The sequence below is a fragment of the Nerophis lumbriciformis genome, linkage group LG13 (assembly GCF_033978685.3).
Source record: "Nerophis lumbriciformis linkage group LG13, RoL_Nlum_v2.1, whole genome shotgun sequence".
Taxonomy (NCBI): Eukaryota; Metazoa; Chordata; class Actinopteri; order Syngnathiformes; family Syngnathidae; genus Nerophis; species Nerophis lumbriciformis.
In genome coordinates this window covers 35,549,518-35,568,375 of record NC_084560.2, presented here as the reverse complement: position 1 = coordinate 35,568,375, position 18,858 = coordinate 35,549,518, and the positions used below count along the sequence as shown (strand labels likewise).

At 34.0% G+C, this 18,858-nt stretch overlaps 1 protein-coding gene across 1 annotated transcript in view; it reads left to right on the top strand.

Moving 5' to 3' along the window:
* Positions 1-18,858, top strand: part of kalrna (kalirin RhoGEF kinase a) — a 261,174-nt gene that overhangs the window by 105,629 nt on the left and 136,687 nt on the right. The window contains exons 16-22 of the mRNA XM_061970917.2: positions 5,166-5,288; positions 9,154-9,345; positions 12,307-12,476; positions 12,537-12,711; positions 12,778-12,985; positions 14,696-14,862; positions 18,043-18,162. Of these exons, the coding sequence (XP_061826901.2) occupies positions 5,166-5,288; positions 9,154-9,345; positions 12,307-12,476; positions 12,537-12,711; positions 12,778-12,985; positions 14,696-14,862; positions 18,043-18,162 (1,155 nt within the window). The remainder of the gene's footprint in view (positions 1-5,165; positions 5,289-9,153; positions 9,346-12,306; positions 12,477-12,536; positions 12,712-12,777; positions 12,986-14,695; positions 14,863-18,042; positions 18,163-18,858) is intronic.

The window sequence follows — 18,858 nt, the reverse complement described above, 5'->3', positions numbered from 1 at the left end:
TGTTTAAGATGGCCAAGCAAACAAAATAAAGATGGAGAATGTGAGGATGACAGAACACCTAAAGTCATTATCACTGTTAATATCAATAGTTATCATCACTGTTAATATTAATAGTTATCATCACTGTTAATATTACTAGTTATCATCACTGTAATATTAATAGTTATTATAACTGTTAATATTAATAGTTATTATCACTGTTAATATTACTAGTTATTATCACTGTTAATATTAATAGTTATTATCACTGTTAATATTAATAGTTATTATTACTGTTAATATTAATAGTTATAACTGTTAATATTAATAGTTATTATCACTGTTAATGTTAATAGTTTTAATCACTGTTAATATTAATAGTTATTATAAGTGTTAATATTAATATTTATTCAAACTGTTAATCTTTTAATAGTAAATGTAACTGTTAATATTAATACTTATTATCACTGTTTATATTAATAGTCATTATCAATGTTATTATCCATCCATCCATTTTCTACTGCTTGTCCCTTTTGGAGTCGAGGGGGTGCTGGAGCCTACCTCAGCTGCATTCGGGCTGTACTGTTATTATTAATAGTTATTATCACTGTTGATATTATAGTTATTATAACTGTTAATATTAATAGGTATTATCACTGTTAATATTAATAGTTATTATAACTGTTAATATTAATAGGTATTATTACTGTTAATATTAATAGTTTGTATCACTGTTAATATTAATAGTGATTATCCCTGTTAATATTAATAGTAATTATCACTGTTAATATTGATAGTTATTATAACTGTTAATACTAATAGTCATTAGCACTGTTAATATTAATAGTTATCATAACTATTACTATTGATATTTATGATAACTGTTAATATTAATAGTTATTGTTAATATTAATAGTTAGAACTCATGAAAATGATGTCTGAGTGTTGCTTTTACTGCTATTTAGTGTCTGATGTGAAGTATGTGTGGTGTAAAAGAAGTAAAACATCAATACAGTATTTGTTCTCAATTTCTCTCATATTGTCTTTATTATTTTTGATGTTGATCAATATTTTTAATTCTTTTCATTTTAAATTTCGAATTTATTTACAAATATTTGTAATTTAATCTAATTCAATTGAATATAATCAACCTAAAGTAATTTAATTTAATTCAACATAATATAATTGTATTTTTAATCTTAATTTAGATTTTAGGAGAAGGACTTTTGGTCCATCCAGTCCACATCTAAAGTCTTATGTGACCCAGGAGAAGAACTTTTGGTCCATCAAGTCCACCTTGAAGGTCTTTTGTGACCCAGGAGGAGGACTTTTGGTCCATCCAGTCCACATCTCAGATCTTATGTGACCCAAGAGAAGCACTTTCGGTCCATCTAGTCCACATTTAAGGTCTTATGTGACCCAGGAGACGGACTTTTGGTCCATCAGGTCCACATCCAAGGCCTTATGTGACCCAGGAGACGGTCTTTTGGCCCATCTAGTCTACACTGAAGGTCTTATGTGACGCAGGAAAATGACTTTTGGTCCATACAATCCACATCTAAAGTCTTATGTGACCCAGGAGAAGGACTTTTGGTCCATCCAGACCACATCAAAGGTCTTATGTGACCCAGGAGAAGGATTTTTGGTCCATTGAGTCGACATCGAAGATCTTATGTGACCCAGGAGGCGGACTTTTGGTCCATCCAGTTAACATCTCAGGTCTTATGTGAACCAGGAGAAGGACTTATGGTCCATCCAGTCCACATTGAAGGTCTTATGTGACCCAGGAGAAGGACTTCTGGTCCATCTAGTCCACATTGAAGGTCTTATGTGACCCAAGAGAAGGACTTTTGGTCCATTGAGTCGACATCGAAGATCTTATGTGACCCAGGAGAAGGACCTTTGGTCCATCCAATCCACATCTCAAGTCTTATGTGACCCAGGAGAAGGACCTTTGGTCCATCTAGTCCACATCTAAAGTCTTATGTGACCCAGGAGAAGTACTTTTGGTCCATTGAGTTGACATCGAAGATCTTATGTGACCCAGGAGAAGGACTTTTGGTCCATCTAGTCCACATCTAAAGTCTTATGTGACCCAGGAGAAGTACCTTTGGTCAATATAGTCCACATCTAAAGTCTTATGTGACCCAGGAGAAGGACTTTTGGTCCATTGAGTCGACATCGAAGATCTTATGTGACCCAGGAGAAGGACTTTTGGTCCATCCAATCCACATCTAAATTTTAATGTGACCCAGGAGAAGTACTTTTGGTGCATCCAGACCACATCAAAGGTCTTATGCGACCCAGGAGGTGGACTTTTGGTCCATCCAGTCCACATCTAAGGTCTTATGTAACCTAGGTGAAGGACTTTAGATCTATTCAGTCAACATCTAAGGTCTTATGTGACCCAGGAGGCAGACTTTCGGTCCATCCAGTCCACATCTAAGGTCTTATGTGACCCAGGAGAAGGACTTCTGGTCCATCTAGTCCACATTGAAGGTCTTATGTGACCTAGGAGAAGTACTTTTGGTCCATTGAGTCGACATCGAAGATCTTATGTGACCCAGGAGAAGGACCTTTGGTCCATCCAATCCACATCTAAAGTCTAATGTGACCCAGGGGGTGGACTTTTGGTCCATCCAGTCTACATCTAAGGTCTTATGTAACCTAGGAGAAGGACTTTAGATCTATTCAGTCCACATCTAAGGTCTTATGTGACCCGGGAGAAGGACTTTTGGTCTATCCAGTCCACATTGAAGGTCTTATGTGACCCAGGAGGCGGCGAGACAAAGAGAGGGGAAGGACAAAGTGAAGAAGAGATCACATGGCCATAAATTCAGCGGCAGTCGCTGGCCAAACATATCCGTCATGTATCGGCGACTACGAGGCCTTGGAGACGCCGCCTGAGCACTCGATGGATGGCGGCGAGGAGGAGGAGACGTGCGCGCGGAAAGTGCCGCACGCCGCCAAAGTGGAATAAATCTCAGCCCAGAGGGGTGGATGGGGATGATATGAGGTGTGCAGTTTTCTCTGGCAGCTTTGAACGTTGCGCGTCATAAACGCACCTCAGCGCCAAAGAAACGTCTTCACATGGAGACATGACACCTTTCAGCATCTTTTAATTTCACCATCACGTTCCTGACATGACCTTCAACCTTCAACGGCCTCAATTCTGTCAGTCTGGGTGCCTGGTCTGCAGTTTGTTCCTCACGGATGTGCTGCTGCCATGTTATACCGTATTTTTCGGAGTATAAGTCGCTCCGGAGTATAAGTCGCACCGGCCAAAAATGCATAATAAAGAAGGAAAAAAACATATATAAGTCGCATTTTTTGGGGAAATGTATTTGATAAAAGCCAACACCAAGAATAGACATTTGAAAGGCAATTTAAAATAAATAAAGAATAGTGAACAACAGGCTGAATAAGTGTACGTTATATGAGGCATAAATAACCGACTGAGAACGTGCCTGGTATGTTAACGTAACATATTATGGTAAGAGTCATTCAAATAACTATAACATATAGAACATGCTATACCAGGGGTCGGCAACCCATAATGTTGAAAGAGCCATATTGGACCAAAAATACAAAAACAAATCTGTCTGGAGCCGCAAAAAATTAAAAGCCATATTACATACAGATAGTGTGTCATAAGATATAAATTGAATTAAGAGGACTTAAAGGAAACTAAATGACCTCAAATATAGCTACAAATGAGGCATAATGATGCAATATGTACATATAGCTAGCCTAAATAGCATGTTAGCATCGATTAGCTTGCAGTCATGCAGTGACCAAATATGTCTGATTAGCACTCCACACAAGTCAATAACATCAACGAAACTCACCTCTGTGGAACGTTTGGTGGACAAAATGAGACAGAAAAAGAAGTGGCATAAAACACGTCCTATAAAGTCGGAGAAAGTTATACATGTAAACAAACTACGGTGAGTTCAAGGACCGCCAAAATTAGTAGGACAAAACAGCGCTCGCCAAATACTCGAATCAGTGAAGCATGTATAATATAAACAGTGTGCTTTGTAACAATTAGGGATGCTTGTGTCATGTTTGTCCTCCTACAGAAACCATATTAAAACAAAAAATAGATTTTTTTCCCCTCATCTTTTTCCATTTTTCATACATTTTTTAAAAAGCTCCAGAGAGCCACTAGGGCGCCTCTAAAGAGCCGCGGGTTGCCGACCCCTGTGCTATACGTTTACCAAACAATCTGTCACTCCTAATCACTAAATCCCATGAAATCTTATACGCCTAGTCTCTTACATGAATGAGCTAAATAATATTATTTGATATTTTACGGTAATGTGTTAATAATTTCACACATAAGTCGCTCCTGAGTATAAGTCGCACCCCCCGGCCAAACTATGAAAAAAACTGCGACTTATAGTCCGAAAATACGGTACCTATTATTTTGGTTTTCAGGTGCCATTTTGGGGGGGGGGGGGGGGGGTTCGAGCTATTTCCCGCAATTCATCCCCCGCGGACTCGACTCACTAATGACCCTCATCGCGAAATTCCGAAAAATCTCCAAAACTTCACGAACTAGCTACCTAGCAAGCGCATCGACGTAGAAGTAGATCAACAGTGTTGCGCAATTGTGGAAACGTAAACAAGGTTTGGAGAAAGGACACAGTCAGACATAAAGGACTTTACGCTTAGGAATGGGTATCCTTCACATTTGAACCGGTACGGTACCAAGTCCCGGTACCTTGGACTTGGTGCCGGTACTCAACGCTACCAATGTTCGGTATTGTGTGTGTTAATAAATGTGAATAATTTTTGATAATAAAGAGGTCTTGAAATCGCCATTTAAATTCGCTAATGCTAATCAGTAGCATGTCAATAGCAAAGTCAATGTATATTATCATCAAGCTAGCCCATTTTTGGAAAAGTGCAGCCTTACTCTAGGTTTTTTTGTGTCAATGTGATGTTGCACACAACCCAGGTACCATAACATGACACCGTTGGATTTTATGTGTATCGAGATTGGGTCGGTGCTGAAAAAGTACCGGACTAAGTACCCATCCCTAATCACGCGACAAAAGACTGAACTCATATGATTTGAGTAGGATGACGCCATGTGCTGGATGTGTCGGGGCTCTGCATCAGGTGACATCGGTGCGAAACGATGGCAGGAAAGCAGTGACCGTTCCTTTTCTCCTCATTAGGTGATGGACTGGATCGAGAACCACGGCGAGGCGTTCCTCAGCAAACACACCGGCGTGGGAAAGTCTCTTCATCGAGCTCGGGCCCTGCAGAAACGACACGACGACTTTGAGGACGTGGCTCAGGTCAGGAACGGCGTTTTGCTACGTTCGCTTCAAGTTCACAACTTTGGTGGAAGTTACAATCTATATATATATATATATATATATATATGTGTATATATATATATATATATATATATATATATATATATACAGTATATATACCGTATATATATATATATATATATAGAACACAGGTGACAATTTTTATCCGATCACGTTCAAATGTGGTATCTTTGTAACACTACTTGAGATCTCAACATACACCAAAGATCGTATATCCCAATACGTTTTTTCAGGTCCGATTGTTTTTGTTCGCAGAACACAGGTGACATTTTTAATCCGATCACGTTCAAATTTGGTATCTTTGTAACACTACTTGAGCTCTTAGCATACACCAAAGATCGTATATCCCAATATGTTTTTTCAGGTCCGATTGTTTTTGTTCGCAGAACACAGGTGACTATTTTAATCCGATCACGTTCAAATTTAGTATGTTTGTAACACTATTTGAGCTCTCAGCATACACCAAAGATCATATATCCCAATACTTTTTTCATTGTCTGATTTTTTGTTTTTGTTCGCAGAACACAGGTGACAATTTTAATCCGATCATGTTCAAATTTGGTATCTTTATAACACTACTTGAGCTCTCAGCATACACCAAAAATCGTATATCCCAATACGTTTTTTCAGGTGCGATTGTTTTTGTTTGCAGAACACAGGTGACAGTTTTAATCCGATCACGTTCAAATTTGGTATCTTTGTAACACTACTCGAGCTCTCAGCATACACCAAAGGTCGTATATCCCAATACGTTTTTTCAGGTCTGATTGTTTTTGTTCGCAGAACACAGGTGTCAGTTTTAATCCAATCACGTTCAAATTTACATACACCAAAGATCGTAAATTTATCTTCAGTTTTGATTAAGTTATGTAATTTCCTTTTTGCGGAACATGTTTGTGAATTTGTTAACTGAACAGTGCACTCTGATTGCTTTGGTCTCATCTAGTGGTCAATAATATTGTAGTGTTGGTATTTTTAGTTTGTTTAGACATTTTTTTGCTTGAAAATACTTAATTTAGGCCAAAAATTATTCTTACCTGACGACTGCACTGCTGAATTGACATTGTTATCTTTCTTTGTATCTTTGCTGTTTGCTAATATTGTGTAAAGGTGAAGAAGTGTGTTGATCCGATGATGATTGTGTCATGTGATGTTTTAATGATGGATTAGCATTAGCCGTCACAGTTTGTCATTGATTGTCGTTAATTAGCATTAGCTGTCACAGGCTGCGGTATAGCTCGGTTGGTAGAGCGGCCGTGCCAGCAACTTTAGGGTTGCAGGTTCGATCCCCGCTTCCGCCATCCTAGTCACTGCTGTTGTGTCCTTGGGCAAGACACTTTACCCACCTGCTCCCAGTGCCACCCACACTGGTTTAAATGTAACTTAGATATTGGGTTTCATTATGTAAAGCGCTTTGAGTCACTAGAGAAAAGCGCTATATAAATATAATTCACTTCACTTCACTTCACAGTTTGTCATTGGTCTTTGTTAATTAACATTAGCCGTCACAGTGTATCATTGGTCCTTGTTAATTAACATTAGCCGTCACAGTGTGTCATTGGCCGTCCTTAATTAGCATTAACCGTCACAGTTTGTCATTGGTAGTCGTTATTTAGCATTAGCCGTCACAGTGTCTCATTGGTTGTCGTCAATTAGCATTGGTCGTCCTTAATTAGCTCCAATGCGCCGTTTTGCCGCTGAACATGGTAGTGGTGCAAGATGCTAATCAGTGACCACGCGAGTACATATTGCGATGATGCTTATCGTCGTCATTTCTCACAGTCTTTCTGATGTCAGCGTGCCAGGATTTGTAATTCTTTGTTGTCATGACAACCTCTTAGACCGAAATCACTTTTTCTTTCAGTTTGACAAAGAGGATTCTTCTTCTGCACTAATCTGTACTCTCCCAATGCAAAAGCATCCCTAAGTATTAATCTCCTGTAAATGATTATCTTCTTGCCGACTAATCCCCCCTCCCCCCATGTGGGGATGTCTTGTCCCAAGATGGAGATTTGAAAAAAAGTGCAGCTGCGATAGTTCATACAGAGCAGACAATGTTTTTGGCACTTAAAGAGACAGGAATGTGGAATGTTGGGCTTTACAAACGCAATTCATTGTAATGATGGCTGCAAATGTGTAGGGCCCCGTCATCATTGGATGCCCCATTTTACGTGATGAAGCGCATGTCCAATTTATATTTGTGTTCCTAGCCCCTTCTTGCTCCGTCACTGAAAATATTGTGGTAGCAAATTTCACCCGATAATTGTCATTGTGCCCGTGGAACGTAGCGTTAGTGCTTTAACATCTTTTAAAATCATGCATCAAATAAATTGTAGTTTGAATTAAAAAAAATAAAAAATTGTTTCGCATGAATAAAAAACTATGAAAAAATGTCAATAAAAATATGTTAAAGCCCCAATTTATCCTTATTGTAAAAAAAATGATCAGCCTCACCGTGTCCATCAATGTTTTATGCAGTAATAATAATAATATATCATATTTATGTTTTTTAGAGATACTTAAAGGTAAAGTACAATTATTTTACCACTGTCATAATTTGTTATTTAATCATTTTACTACAAAATAGTGTAAATACATATATATATATATATTTTCCAATATATTATTATTTGTAATGTAATGCATATTTATATTGATTTAATATAATTATAATGAAAAGAAATACAATAGAATTTAAATTTTATTACTCGGATAATTAACCTATATAATATACTTAATATTTTAAAACATTATTTTACTATTATCAATACATCATGAATCATACCACAATTTAATTTAACATAGCAATGATACTAATAATATAGTTTATTAATTTTAGATAGTGAAGCAATTATGTGATTACATGCAATGTAATAATATAAATAATGGTTATAATGATGTACATATATATATATATATATATATATATATATATATATATATATATATATATATATATATATATATATATATATATATATATATTTTAGTTAATTCATTAATTTATATAATATATACTATATTATTATTTGTAGTGCAATGCATATTCGTATAATAATACAGTTTATTAATTTCATTTAGTGAAGTACAGTAATTGGTTGATTTTTTTTAATGTAATACTATATAAATAATGGCTGTATTGATGTGATGATATGAGTTAATTCATTAATTTTTATTGTATATACTATATTCTATTTTATATAATTATTTGGAATGTAATGCATATTCATATTGATAATAATAATAATAAATACGCTATATTTTTAAGCATTTCACTCTGATGATTTGACTATGAAGCATATGTAATTTCACTATATAATGTATACTTAATATTATTTTATTTTTATCAATACATCATGAATCAAATCACTATTAAATTTAACACAGTAATAATAATAATAATAATAAAGTTTATTAATTTTAATTAGTGAAGTACAGTAATTGGTTGATTACATTTAATGGAATAAAATAAATAATGGTTATAATAAATATATATATATATATATATATATATATATATATATATATATATATATATTTGAGTTAACTTATTATTTCATATTATACATGTTATATTAATATTTATATTGTAATGGATATTTGTATTGATTTAATGAAATAATAATAATAATATCATTATACTATAATTTTACTAATTTCACGATATAATATAATAATTTCACTATATGATAAAGTTAATATTATTTTATTATTATCTATAAATCACGAATCAAACCACAATTAGGTTTAATAGAGCATCAATAATACTAATAATGCAGTCTATTTACTTTAATTAGTGAAATAATTCCTTGTCTGCTTCCAGAACACGTACACCAATGCAGACAAGCTCCTGGAGGCGGCCGAGCAGCTGGCCCAGACGGGTGAGTGCGACCCGGAGGAGATCTACAAGGCCGCCCGGCACCTGGAGGTCCGGATTCAGGATTTTGTGCGTCGCGTGGAGCACCGGAAGCTGCTGCTGGACATGTCCGTGTCCTTCCACACGCACACCAAAGAGGTGAGGCACATCCGATGATAGCGCTACTTATTTGTGTGTTCATGTTGTAATAAATAGCTTTCTACCAATACAGCTTGTTTACTTTCGATACGATACCAATATCGATCTGATATGATATCAGTACGACTCCTACACACTTGTGTTATGTGGAATGTTGGAAAAGGTCGGATCAAGTGAAACAAGTGAGGAGTCAAACAGAGAACAACAAAACACTAACATGTTTATTATTTACCGTCTGGAATAGACTTATGCTATTTTTAAGTTGAACCGGAGTGGTAATTGTTTTTTGGTGACTCCTAGTGGTCACAATAGTTGATGAAGTTAAGCCCGTGGCTCAGTTAATGGAATGATGCGGACACGTTTCTTACTGGATAGTTCCTCGGGGTGTCAAAAAATATATAGATTTTTGAATGAATCGCGATTATTAATTGATTACGAAAATCGATTTAAAAAAATCGATTTAAAAAAATAAATAAATGTAATCTGTCCTTTTCAGCCACTTTATTAAATATTTGGGTAGAATTTTATTAAACGAAAAACTGTTTTATTTTAAGTAATATAGAAATGCATGTATTTTATGGATTAATGTAGTTAATCATAGAACTGGCACCCAATGTTATTTAAAAAAAAAAAGTGATTTTGAATGGAGAATCGTTTTGAATCGAGAACCGTTTTTGAATCGAATCGTTACCCAAAATAATCGAAACGAATCGATTGACAGCCCTACTAGTTTCTTAAGTAATATATAACTATAATTATTTGTTTATATTGACAAATATGCAATGACGTTCAATGATTACTGCCTATGTCTAGCTTTTGTACTATTGTGTGCTTAGCAGTTGCGTAGCCGCTAGCTCCTTGTAGCCCATAGCCTATCATCGTTACCTTTTGTTAATGACTTGACCTATATCCGATATCAGTAGAGATAGGTAATTTTCTTTTTTTGACACTGACTGAATCCCGCCGGTCTTACTGAATCGCGTGAAAATCAACGGGAAGTCGCCGAATTTGCCGATCGCTCCAGCAGCACTGAGAGCAAACTCAGCCAAACTGCCTCTCTGTAATGTCGCAGTTTTCAAAGCCGATTAAAGGACATGACTCCAAAAACACGTCAACGTAAGTTAAGTAGGACTCCACTTTTCCAACAAATCCCTAGCTTGATGCTAACATGCATTGGCTTTGCCATTGGCATGCTACTGATTCGCAATTTTACACGGCGATTTAAGCACCTCCAATTTTGTGAAAGTAAAAATGACGACTAAGACGCCCGTTGCAATCAAACACCTCTTATGCTAATTTACATTGGATAAGCCATTGACGTGCTACCAATTAGCATCAGCGACTTCAAATGTAGTAACTACCGCTAGTACAGTACTTACAGTATTAACTAGAGATGTCCGATAATATCGGCCGATAAATGGTTTAAAATGTAATATCGGAAATTATCGGTATCGTTTTTTTTATTATCGGTATCTCTTTTTTATTTTTATTTTATTTTATTTTTTTTTATTAAATCAACATAAAAAAACACAAGATACAATTACAATTACCGTAGTACACCAACCCAAAAAACCTCCCTCCCCCATTCACACTCATTCACACAAAAGGGTTGTTTCTTTCTGTTATTAATATTCTGGTTCCTACATTATATATCAATATATATCAATACAGTCTGCAAGGGATACAGTCCGTAAGCACACATGATTGTGCGTGCTGCTGGTCCACTAATAGTACTAACCTTTAACAGTTAATTTTACTCATTTTCATTAATTACTAGTTTCTATGTAACTGTTTTTATATTGTTTTACTTTCTTTTTTATTCAAGAAATTTTTTTACATTTATTTTATTTTATAATTTTTTTTTAAAAAGGACCTTATTTTCACCATACCTGGTTGTCCAAATTAGGCATAATAATGTGTTAATTCCACGACTGTATATATGTATATATCGGTATCAGTTGATATCGGTATCGGTTGATATCGGTATCGGTAATTAAAGAGTTGGACAATATCGGAATATCGGATATCGGCAAAAAGCTATTATCGGACATCCCTAGTATTAACACTTCAGGGTGCAACAAAAACCGAAACAACGCGCCATAAAGTATGCACTACTGCCATCTAACGTCCGGGACTTGCAACTTCACGTCATACCCTCCATTGAGATGATCAATCAAAACAATTATAAAACAAATAATCAGCTCAAACGTTGCAATAAAACAATTCATATTTATGAGCACAAACAGGAAGTAGTCTTTGCCATCAAGTTGAATGTGCCAGTCTTGTCTTTGGTTGAGTCCTACAAAGTGTTTGTACTATAAGTATTGCACTTTTGTAATAGCGGTAGTTACTACATTTAAAGTCGCTAATGCTAATCGGTAGCACGTCAATGGCTTATCCAATGTAAATTAGCATCGAGCTAGCTACAGGAGACTGCGTTTGACGCTGATGTTGTTCCGCGGCGCAGCTGTGGTCGTGGAGGGAGGAGCTTTTATGAGGATTTAAAAAGTTTATTTTGTCATTCATTCATTTAATTGTACACATTGTAATTTTTTTTTCAAATTGTTCTTCAATTTGGTTTTGTACCACTAAATGAAATGAAATCCATTTAAAATTTCTTATAATACTTATTTATATACATTATTTTATATTTATTTTATGACCTATTGAAATTATTGTTTAATTTAAAATTAGGCAATTTTGAATATAAAACAATTAATATTTATGGACACAAACAGGAAGTAGTCTTTGCCATTAAGTTGAACGTGTCCGTCTTGTCTTTGGTTGAGTCCTACAAAGTGTTTGTACTGTAAGTATTGCATTTTTGTAATACTGACTTGTAATATAGATTTAAAGTCGCTGATGCTAATCAGTAGCACGTCAATGGCATATCCAATGCAAATTAGCATCGAGCTAGCTACAGGAGACTGCGTTTGACGCTGATGTCGTCCCGCGGCGCAGCTGTGGTCATGGATGGAGGAGCTCCAGAAGCAGCTGCTGGACGACGTGACCTGCGACTCGGTGGACTCGGTGCAGACGCTCATCCAGCAGTTCCAGCAGCAGCAGACGGCCACGCTGGAGGCCACGCTCAACGTCATCAAGGAGGGGGAGGAGCTTATGCAGCAGCTCAGGTAAGAGCGCGGCCAGAAGGTGCGGCAGTGGCGTGACTGTACGTCTGGCTCTCCCCTCAGGGACGCCGCCATGTCCACCAACAAGACGCCGCACTGCAGTTCCATCGCTCACATCCAGGGGGTGCTGCAGCAGCTGGACGAGGCCCAGGGCCAGATGGAGGAGCTGTTCCACGAGCGCAAGATCAAACTGGACATCTTCCTGCAGCTGCGCATCTTTGAGCAGTACACCATCGAGGTAGGAACGCTCCGTCCCCCGACCTCCAACTCGGCGCTGACGGCGTCCGCGCGTCTCTCCGCGCAGGTGACGGCCGAGCTGGACGCCTGGAAGGAGGACCTGTCTCGGCAGCTGAGCGACGGCGCCTCCTCTGGCGGGGCGGAGGACATCGGCCTGGCCGAGCAGAGGCTGAAGAGGCACGCCGAGCGCAAGGCGGCCATGAACAACATGACTTATGAGGTCATGCAGCAGGGCCAGGACCTGCACCAGTACATCATGGAGGTCCAGGCCTCAGGTAAGTTCCAGATCAGGATCTACTCAGACTACAATTATATGGAGCTATTTCATCAACCCTCCGCTGTTTACTTTTATATCAAGTAAAAAGGGCAGACTAGGATAAAACATTTCAAAATTAGTTCACAATTAAAAAAATAAAATAAAAAATGTAGTAGATTTAATTTACTTACTTATTAGATTCTTCAAGCAGCCTGCACAATATCTAAGTTGATTGTACAACATTTTTCATTTAAAATTCAGATGCCTGAATTTCTTTGCTGGATTATATCTTGATTATTTGGCAGCCCGTTTAGGCAGCAAACTAACTAGTTGGGCCCCAATTATTTGCACCCTCTGCTCTTGCTCAGTCAACTGTTCATTTTTGTATTTATTAAAGCTGGCAAACTATAAAAACATATTAGTTTTCCCTTTCGTTCTGAAAAAGCCTTTAGAATTTAATTAACCTATTTTTATTTTATTTTATTTATTTATTTATGTATTTATTTATTTATCTGTTTATATAAAATATGCTTTTACAATTTTAGCATTTTTACGATTTTAAAATTAATTTATTTTTAGAAATCACTTTTAGGAATCCAAAAATGTTATTGTTATATTTTGATCTGTACTTTAATTAAATTATTAATTTTAATGAGTTGTATTTATTAAAAATGTTTTAAATGTTTTTTTCAAATTATTGTGTAGTTATATGTATGTATATGTACCTGTGTATATACTGTGTGTATATATATATATATATATATATATATATATATATATATATATATATATACATATATTTACATGTGTGTATATATATATATATACATATATTTACATGTGTGTATATATATATATATATATATATATATATATATATATATATATATATACACGTATTTATATGTGTGTGTACGTGTATATATATATATATATATATATTTTTATTTTTTTAAATTTTTATTTATTTATTTATTTAAAAAAACATTTTTTTTCAAATCTTTGTTTTGTTCAAGATTATACAATTAAAAAAAAAAGTAGTAAACTTCCTGTTTAGATTCCCCAAGCAGCCCGTTTCGGCAGCAAACTAAAAGTCTTCAAAAATGTGTTTATTTTTAGGGGAAAAAAATTGGAATTTGCGCAATTATATTATTACATTTGATCTGTACTTTAATTAAATGTATTAATGTTATTCATTTTTATTAATTTGACATGTATTCAAAATAGTTATTAATATATTTTTATTTATATATATATATATATATATATATATATATATATATATATATATATATATATATATATATATATGATATTATATATATTATATTATTCATTTATTTATTTCATATATTTTTTTCAAACTATTGTGTATTTCAAAATGATCCAATTAAAAAATGTAGTAAACTTATTTTACTTCCTGGTAAGATTCTTCAAGCAGCCCGTTTAGGCAGCAAATGGTCTAAATTGGTTGAATTCTCTGCTGAAGGAATAATAACATTTTTCATAATAGATTCAGACGCCTGAATTTTTCTGCTGAATTTAATCTTGATTCTACTGCAGCCCATTTACGCAGCAGACTATAATATGTCCTGGCATCCAAGTACCGTAGTATACGTCATTAAGCCTCCAATGCTCAAAGACGTAATACAAACGTCGCGCAACATGCTTCCCAGTGAAAAATTAACACGCTGATCGATCATGCCCGTCGTGTCTCCTTCCGTCTCAGGAATCGAGCTGACGGGCGAGAAGGACGCCGACTTGGCCTCCCAGGTGCAGGAGCTGCTGGAGTTCCTGCACGAGAAGCAGCAGGAAGTGGAACTGAGCGCTCAGCACGCGCATGCGCGCCTGGAGCAGACTCTGCAACTGCGCCACCTGCAGGCCGAGGTCAAGCAGGTAGCCAAGAAATGTGACCATTCATTCACGCTTGTGCAGACAGGCTGGTTGAATAACAGAGGAGCTGTTATGGCAATGACCTCCGCCAAGGCCCGCGTCTTCTTAGCAACACGAGGAATTGTGCATTTGCGTTATGCGTGCAAGGAGAATGTCCCAAAATGATGAAAACAAAGACTATAATCATTCTCTATTGAAAAAACTGCACCTATATTTAGATCTGCACTAAACACTTTGTTTTCAAGAATCACATAATATGATCACATGTGTTATTATAATAAATGATGTAAACGTGTAATTCAAACTATTAACTTTTTTTCTGATTAGAAAAATTATAATTGATTTGAGTCATATAGCGCCTTTCTAGAAAGACACTCTTTAAAAAAAATACATGTTTAAACTACTAATAATAGCATACTTAATCATTTTTAACTTAATGACTTAATAGCTCTTAACTTAATAATAAATCATTTTGAACCGTTATGATTTTTTTGTGTGACATATTTTTGACAAAAAATAAAATACTAAAATAAATTTAATAATTTAATATATATGTAATTTTTTTTAAATATTTAAAGTATATTTTATATATTTTAATATCCATCTTAATGATTAACAATTTTAAACCATTATTAATTTTTTTGTTACATATTTTTGACAAAAAATAAAATACTAAAAAATAATAATTATATATATATACATATATATATATATATATATATATATATATATATATATATATATATATATATATATATATATATATATATATATAAATATTCAATAAAATATGTATATTTTGTATACAAATAAATAATATAATGATTTTATCATAATAAAATAATGTTAAATTTTAACCCTATTTTGTAAACATTATTATTTGCTTTACTTCACTTAAAATTTAAAACAATAATTAATCATTTTGAACCATTATTAATTTTTTTGTTACACATTTTTGACAAAAAATGTAATAATAAAAATAAAAAGTAATTCATTTGAATATATGTAAATAATTTTTCATATTTAATATATATTTTAACATTCATTAAAATATGTATATTTTATATACAAATTGATAATATAATGATTTTTATTATAATAAAATAATGTTGATTTTTTACCTTATTTTTTAAACGTTATTATTATCCTTACTTCACTTAACATTGAAAACAATAAATAATAATTTTAAACCATTATAAAAAAAATTCTTACATATTATTGACAAAAAATAAAATACTGAAATAAATAATGATACATTTAAATATATAGAAATATTTGTTATTATTTAAAATATATTTTATATATTTTAAAATTCATTAAAATATGTACCGGTATATTTTATATACAAATTGATAATAGAATGATTTTTTATTATAAAGAAATAAGGTAACATTTTTACCTTATTTTTTTAAACGTTAATATTATTTGCCTTACTTCACTTAAAATTTAAACCAATAATGAATCATTTTGAGCCATTATAAAAAATGTTCTTACCTATTATTAACAAAAAATTTAATATTAGAATAAATAATAATACATTTGAATATATATAAATACATTTTTATATTTAAAATATATTTTATAAATTGTAATATTTATTAAAATATGTGTATTTTATATACAAATAAATAATATATGATTTTTTTATTATAATAAAATAATGTTACATTTTAACCCTATTTTTTAAACGTTAATATTATTTGCCTTACTTCACTTAGAATGGAAAACATTAATTAATCATTTTGAACCAATTTGAACTTTTTTGTTACATATTATTGACAAAAAATTAAATACTAAAATAAATAATACATTTGAATATATATAAATATTTTTAAATGTTTTAAATATATTTTCTATATTTTAATATTTAATAAAATATGTATATTTTATGTACAAATAAATAATCTAATAATTTGTTTGTTATAATAAAATAATGTAAAATTGTAACCTTATTTTTTTTAAACGTTAATATTATTTGCCTTACTTCACTTAAAATTGAAAACAATAATGAATCATTTTGAACCATTATAAATAGTTTTTTTACATATTTTTTTTAACAAAAAATAAAATACTAAAATAAATAATAATAAATGTGAATATATATATATATATATATATACACATATATATATATTAAAAAAAAAAGAAGTATATATATATACAGGTGTATTTAAAATATATTTTATCCATCCATCCATCCATCTCCTTCCGCTTATCCGACGTCGGGTCGCGGGGGCAGCAGCCAAGGACAGCACCCACCCTGGCTCTGACCTGTTCCACCTGCTGCCCTCTGGGAAGCGCTACAGGTGCATTAAAACCAAAACAAACAGGCTAAAGAACAGCTTCTTCCCCAGGGCCATAACCATCCTGAACGGACTGCCCCATTGTCCCTCATAACTGCCTTCTCTTCGGTGCAATAACCCATTCCACCAACCACCCTGTTTTTGTTTTTGTTTTTTTCATGTATATATTCATTCACATTCACTTCTACATTTTTTATATTTCTATATATTTGCATATTGTTTTTCTTTTTCTAGCATGCACACATCGCACTGTATGGAATGGCCTCAATCTCGTTACCTTGCGTAATGACAATAAAGCTGATTCTGATTCTGATTCTAAGCAGGGAAGCCCAGACTTTCCTCTCATATATTCTAATATTCATTTTAAGGATTAATCATTTCAAACCATTATGAATTTTTTTGTTACATACAAAAAATTAAATACTAAAAAAATTATTAAATTGAATATATATATACATATATATACATATATATTTGAATTATGTTTTAGATATTTTAATATTCATTAAAATATGTATATTTTATATACAAATAATATATATATATTTTTAATTAGAATAAAGTCATGTTAAATTTTAACCTTATTTTTTAAATGTCATAATTATTTGCTTTACTTCACTCAAAATTGAAAACAATAGTTCAAATGTACCCGAAAATTAACTTTTTTTTCTTTCTTTTTTTAACGAGAGAGCTGAAATACAATGTCAAAAATAAAAATAATGGACAGTATGTCCGTACGTGGAATTAAACTAAGGAATAACACAGATGCATTGGTACAGTATACATGGAGAGATGTTGTCGTTACCAAAAGAGTAGGAGGCGTGTCCGCTGATGTCATCGCCGCTAACGTGTCATCCTCCTCATCTTCCTCCTCTCCGAGGTTCTGGGATGGATCCGAAACGGCGAGTCCATGCTGAACGCCAGCATGGTGAACGCCAGCTCGCTGTCAGAGGCCGAGCAGCTGCAGAGGGAACACGAGCAGTTCCAGATGGCGATAGAGGTGCGCGACGCACACACACACACACACACACACACACACACACACACACATGAGAGTGTTTGAGCATGGAGTGTCCCAGCATGCATCAGTAGCAGATGTGCGCTCCAGGACACGCCTACTCGTCCGACTGCCCTTCAACTCCAGGAAACACACACTTGGCAGCCACATCATTAGGGACCCCTCTGACACAAGGGCTGCCTCCCAAATGATGTGTTGGAGGAAAAAAGTCGCCATATTAAAAATGTTTCCTCATGATATCAACTTAGAATATGTTGTCCTGTATGATTTTAAATGGCCCGTCCCGATCCGATATTGGTCCGATATCATTAAAACAAAAAACGAATATGGATGACGCGTAAAATGTGCGAAATCACGTGCGATACAAGCAGCGCGTTGACTTGTGCGGCCAGTCAACATCCCAATGTCCCCTGAGAAACACACAAGGTAGCTGCTACACAACAGCTCAGCACACGATAGCGCACAAGCTAGACATATGTAATCATCATTGAACAATATTTTGCACGTTTGTCAATACAAACTAGTATCAACTAATTACAGTTGCCAATTACTTACACATGCTAAGTCTCCAAGCATATTAGCAATTATCCAGTAACAAACGTGTCCGCATTGTTCAACTTTCTGCGTCATGAGCTGAACTTCATGAACTATTTTGGCCAAAAAAACGAATTACCATTT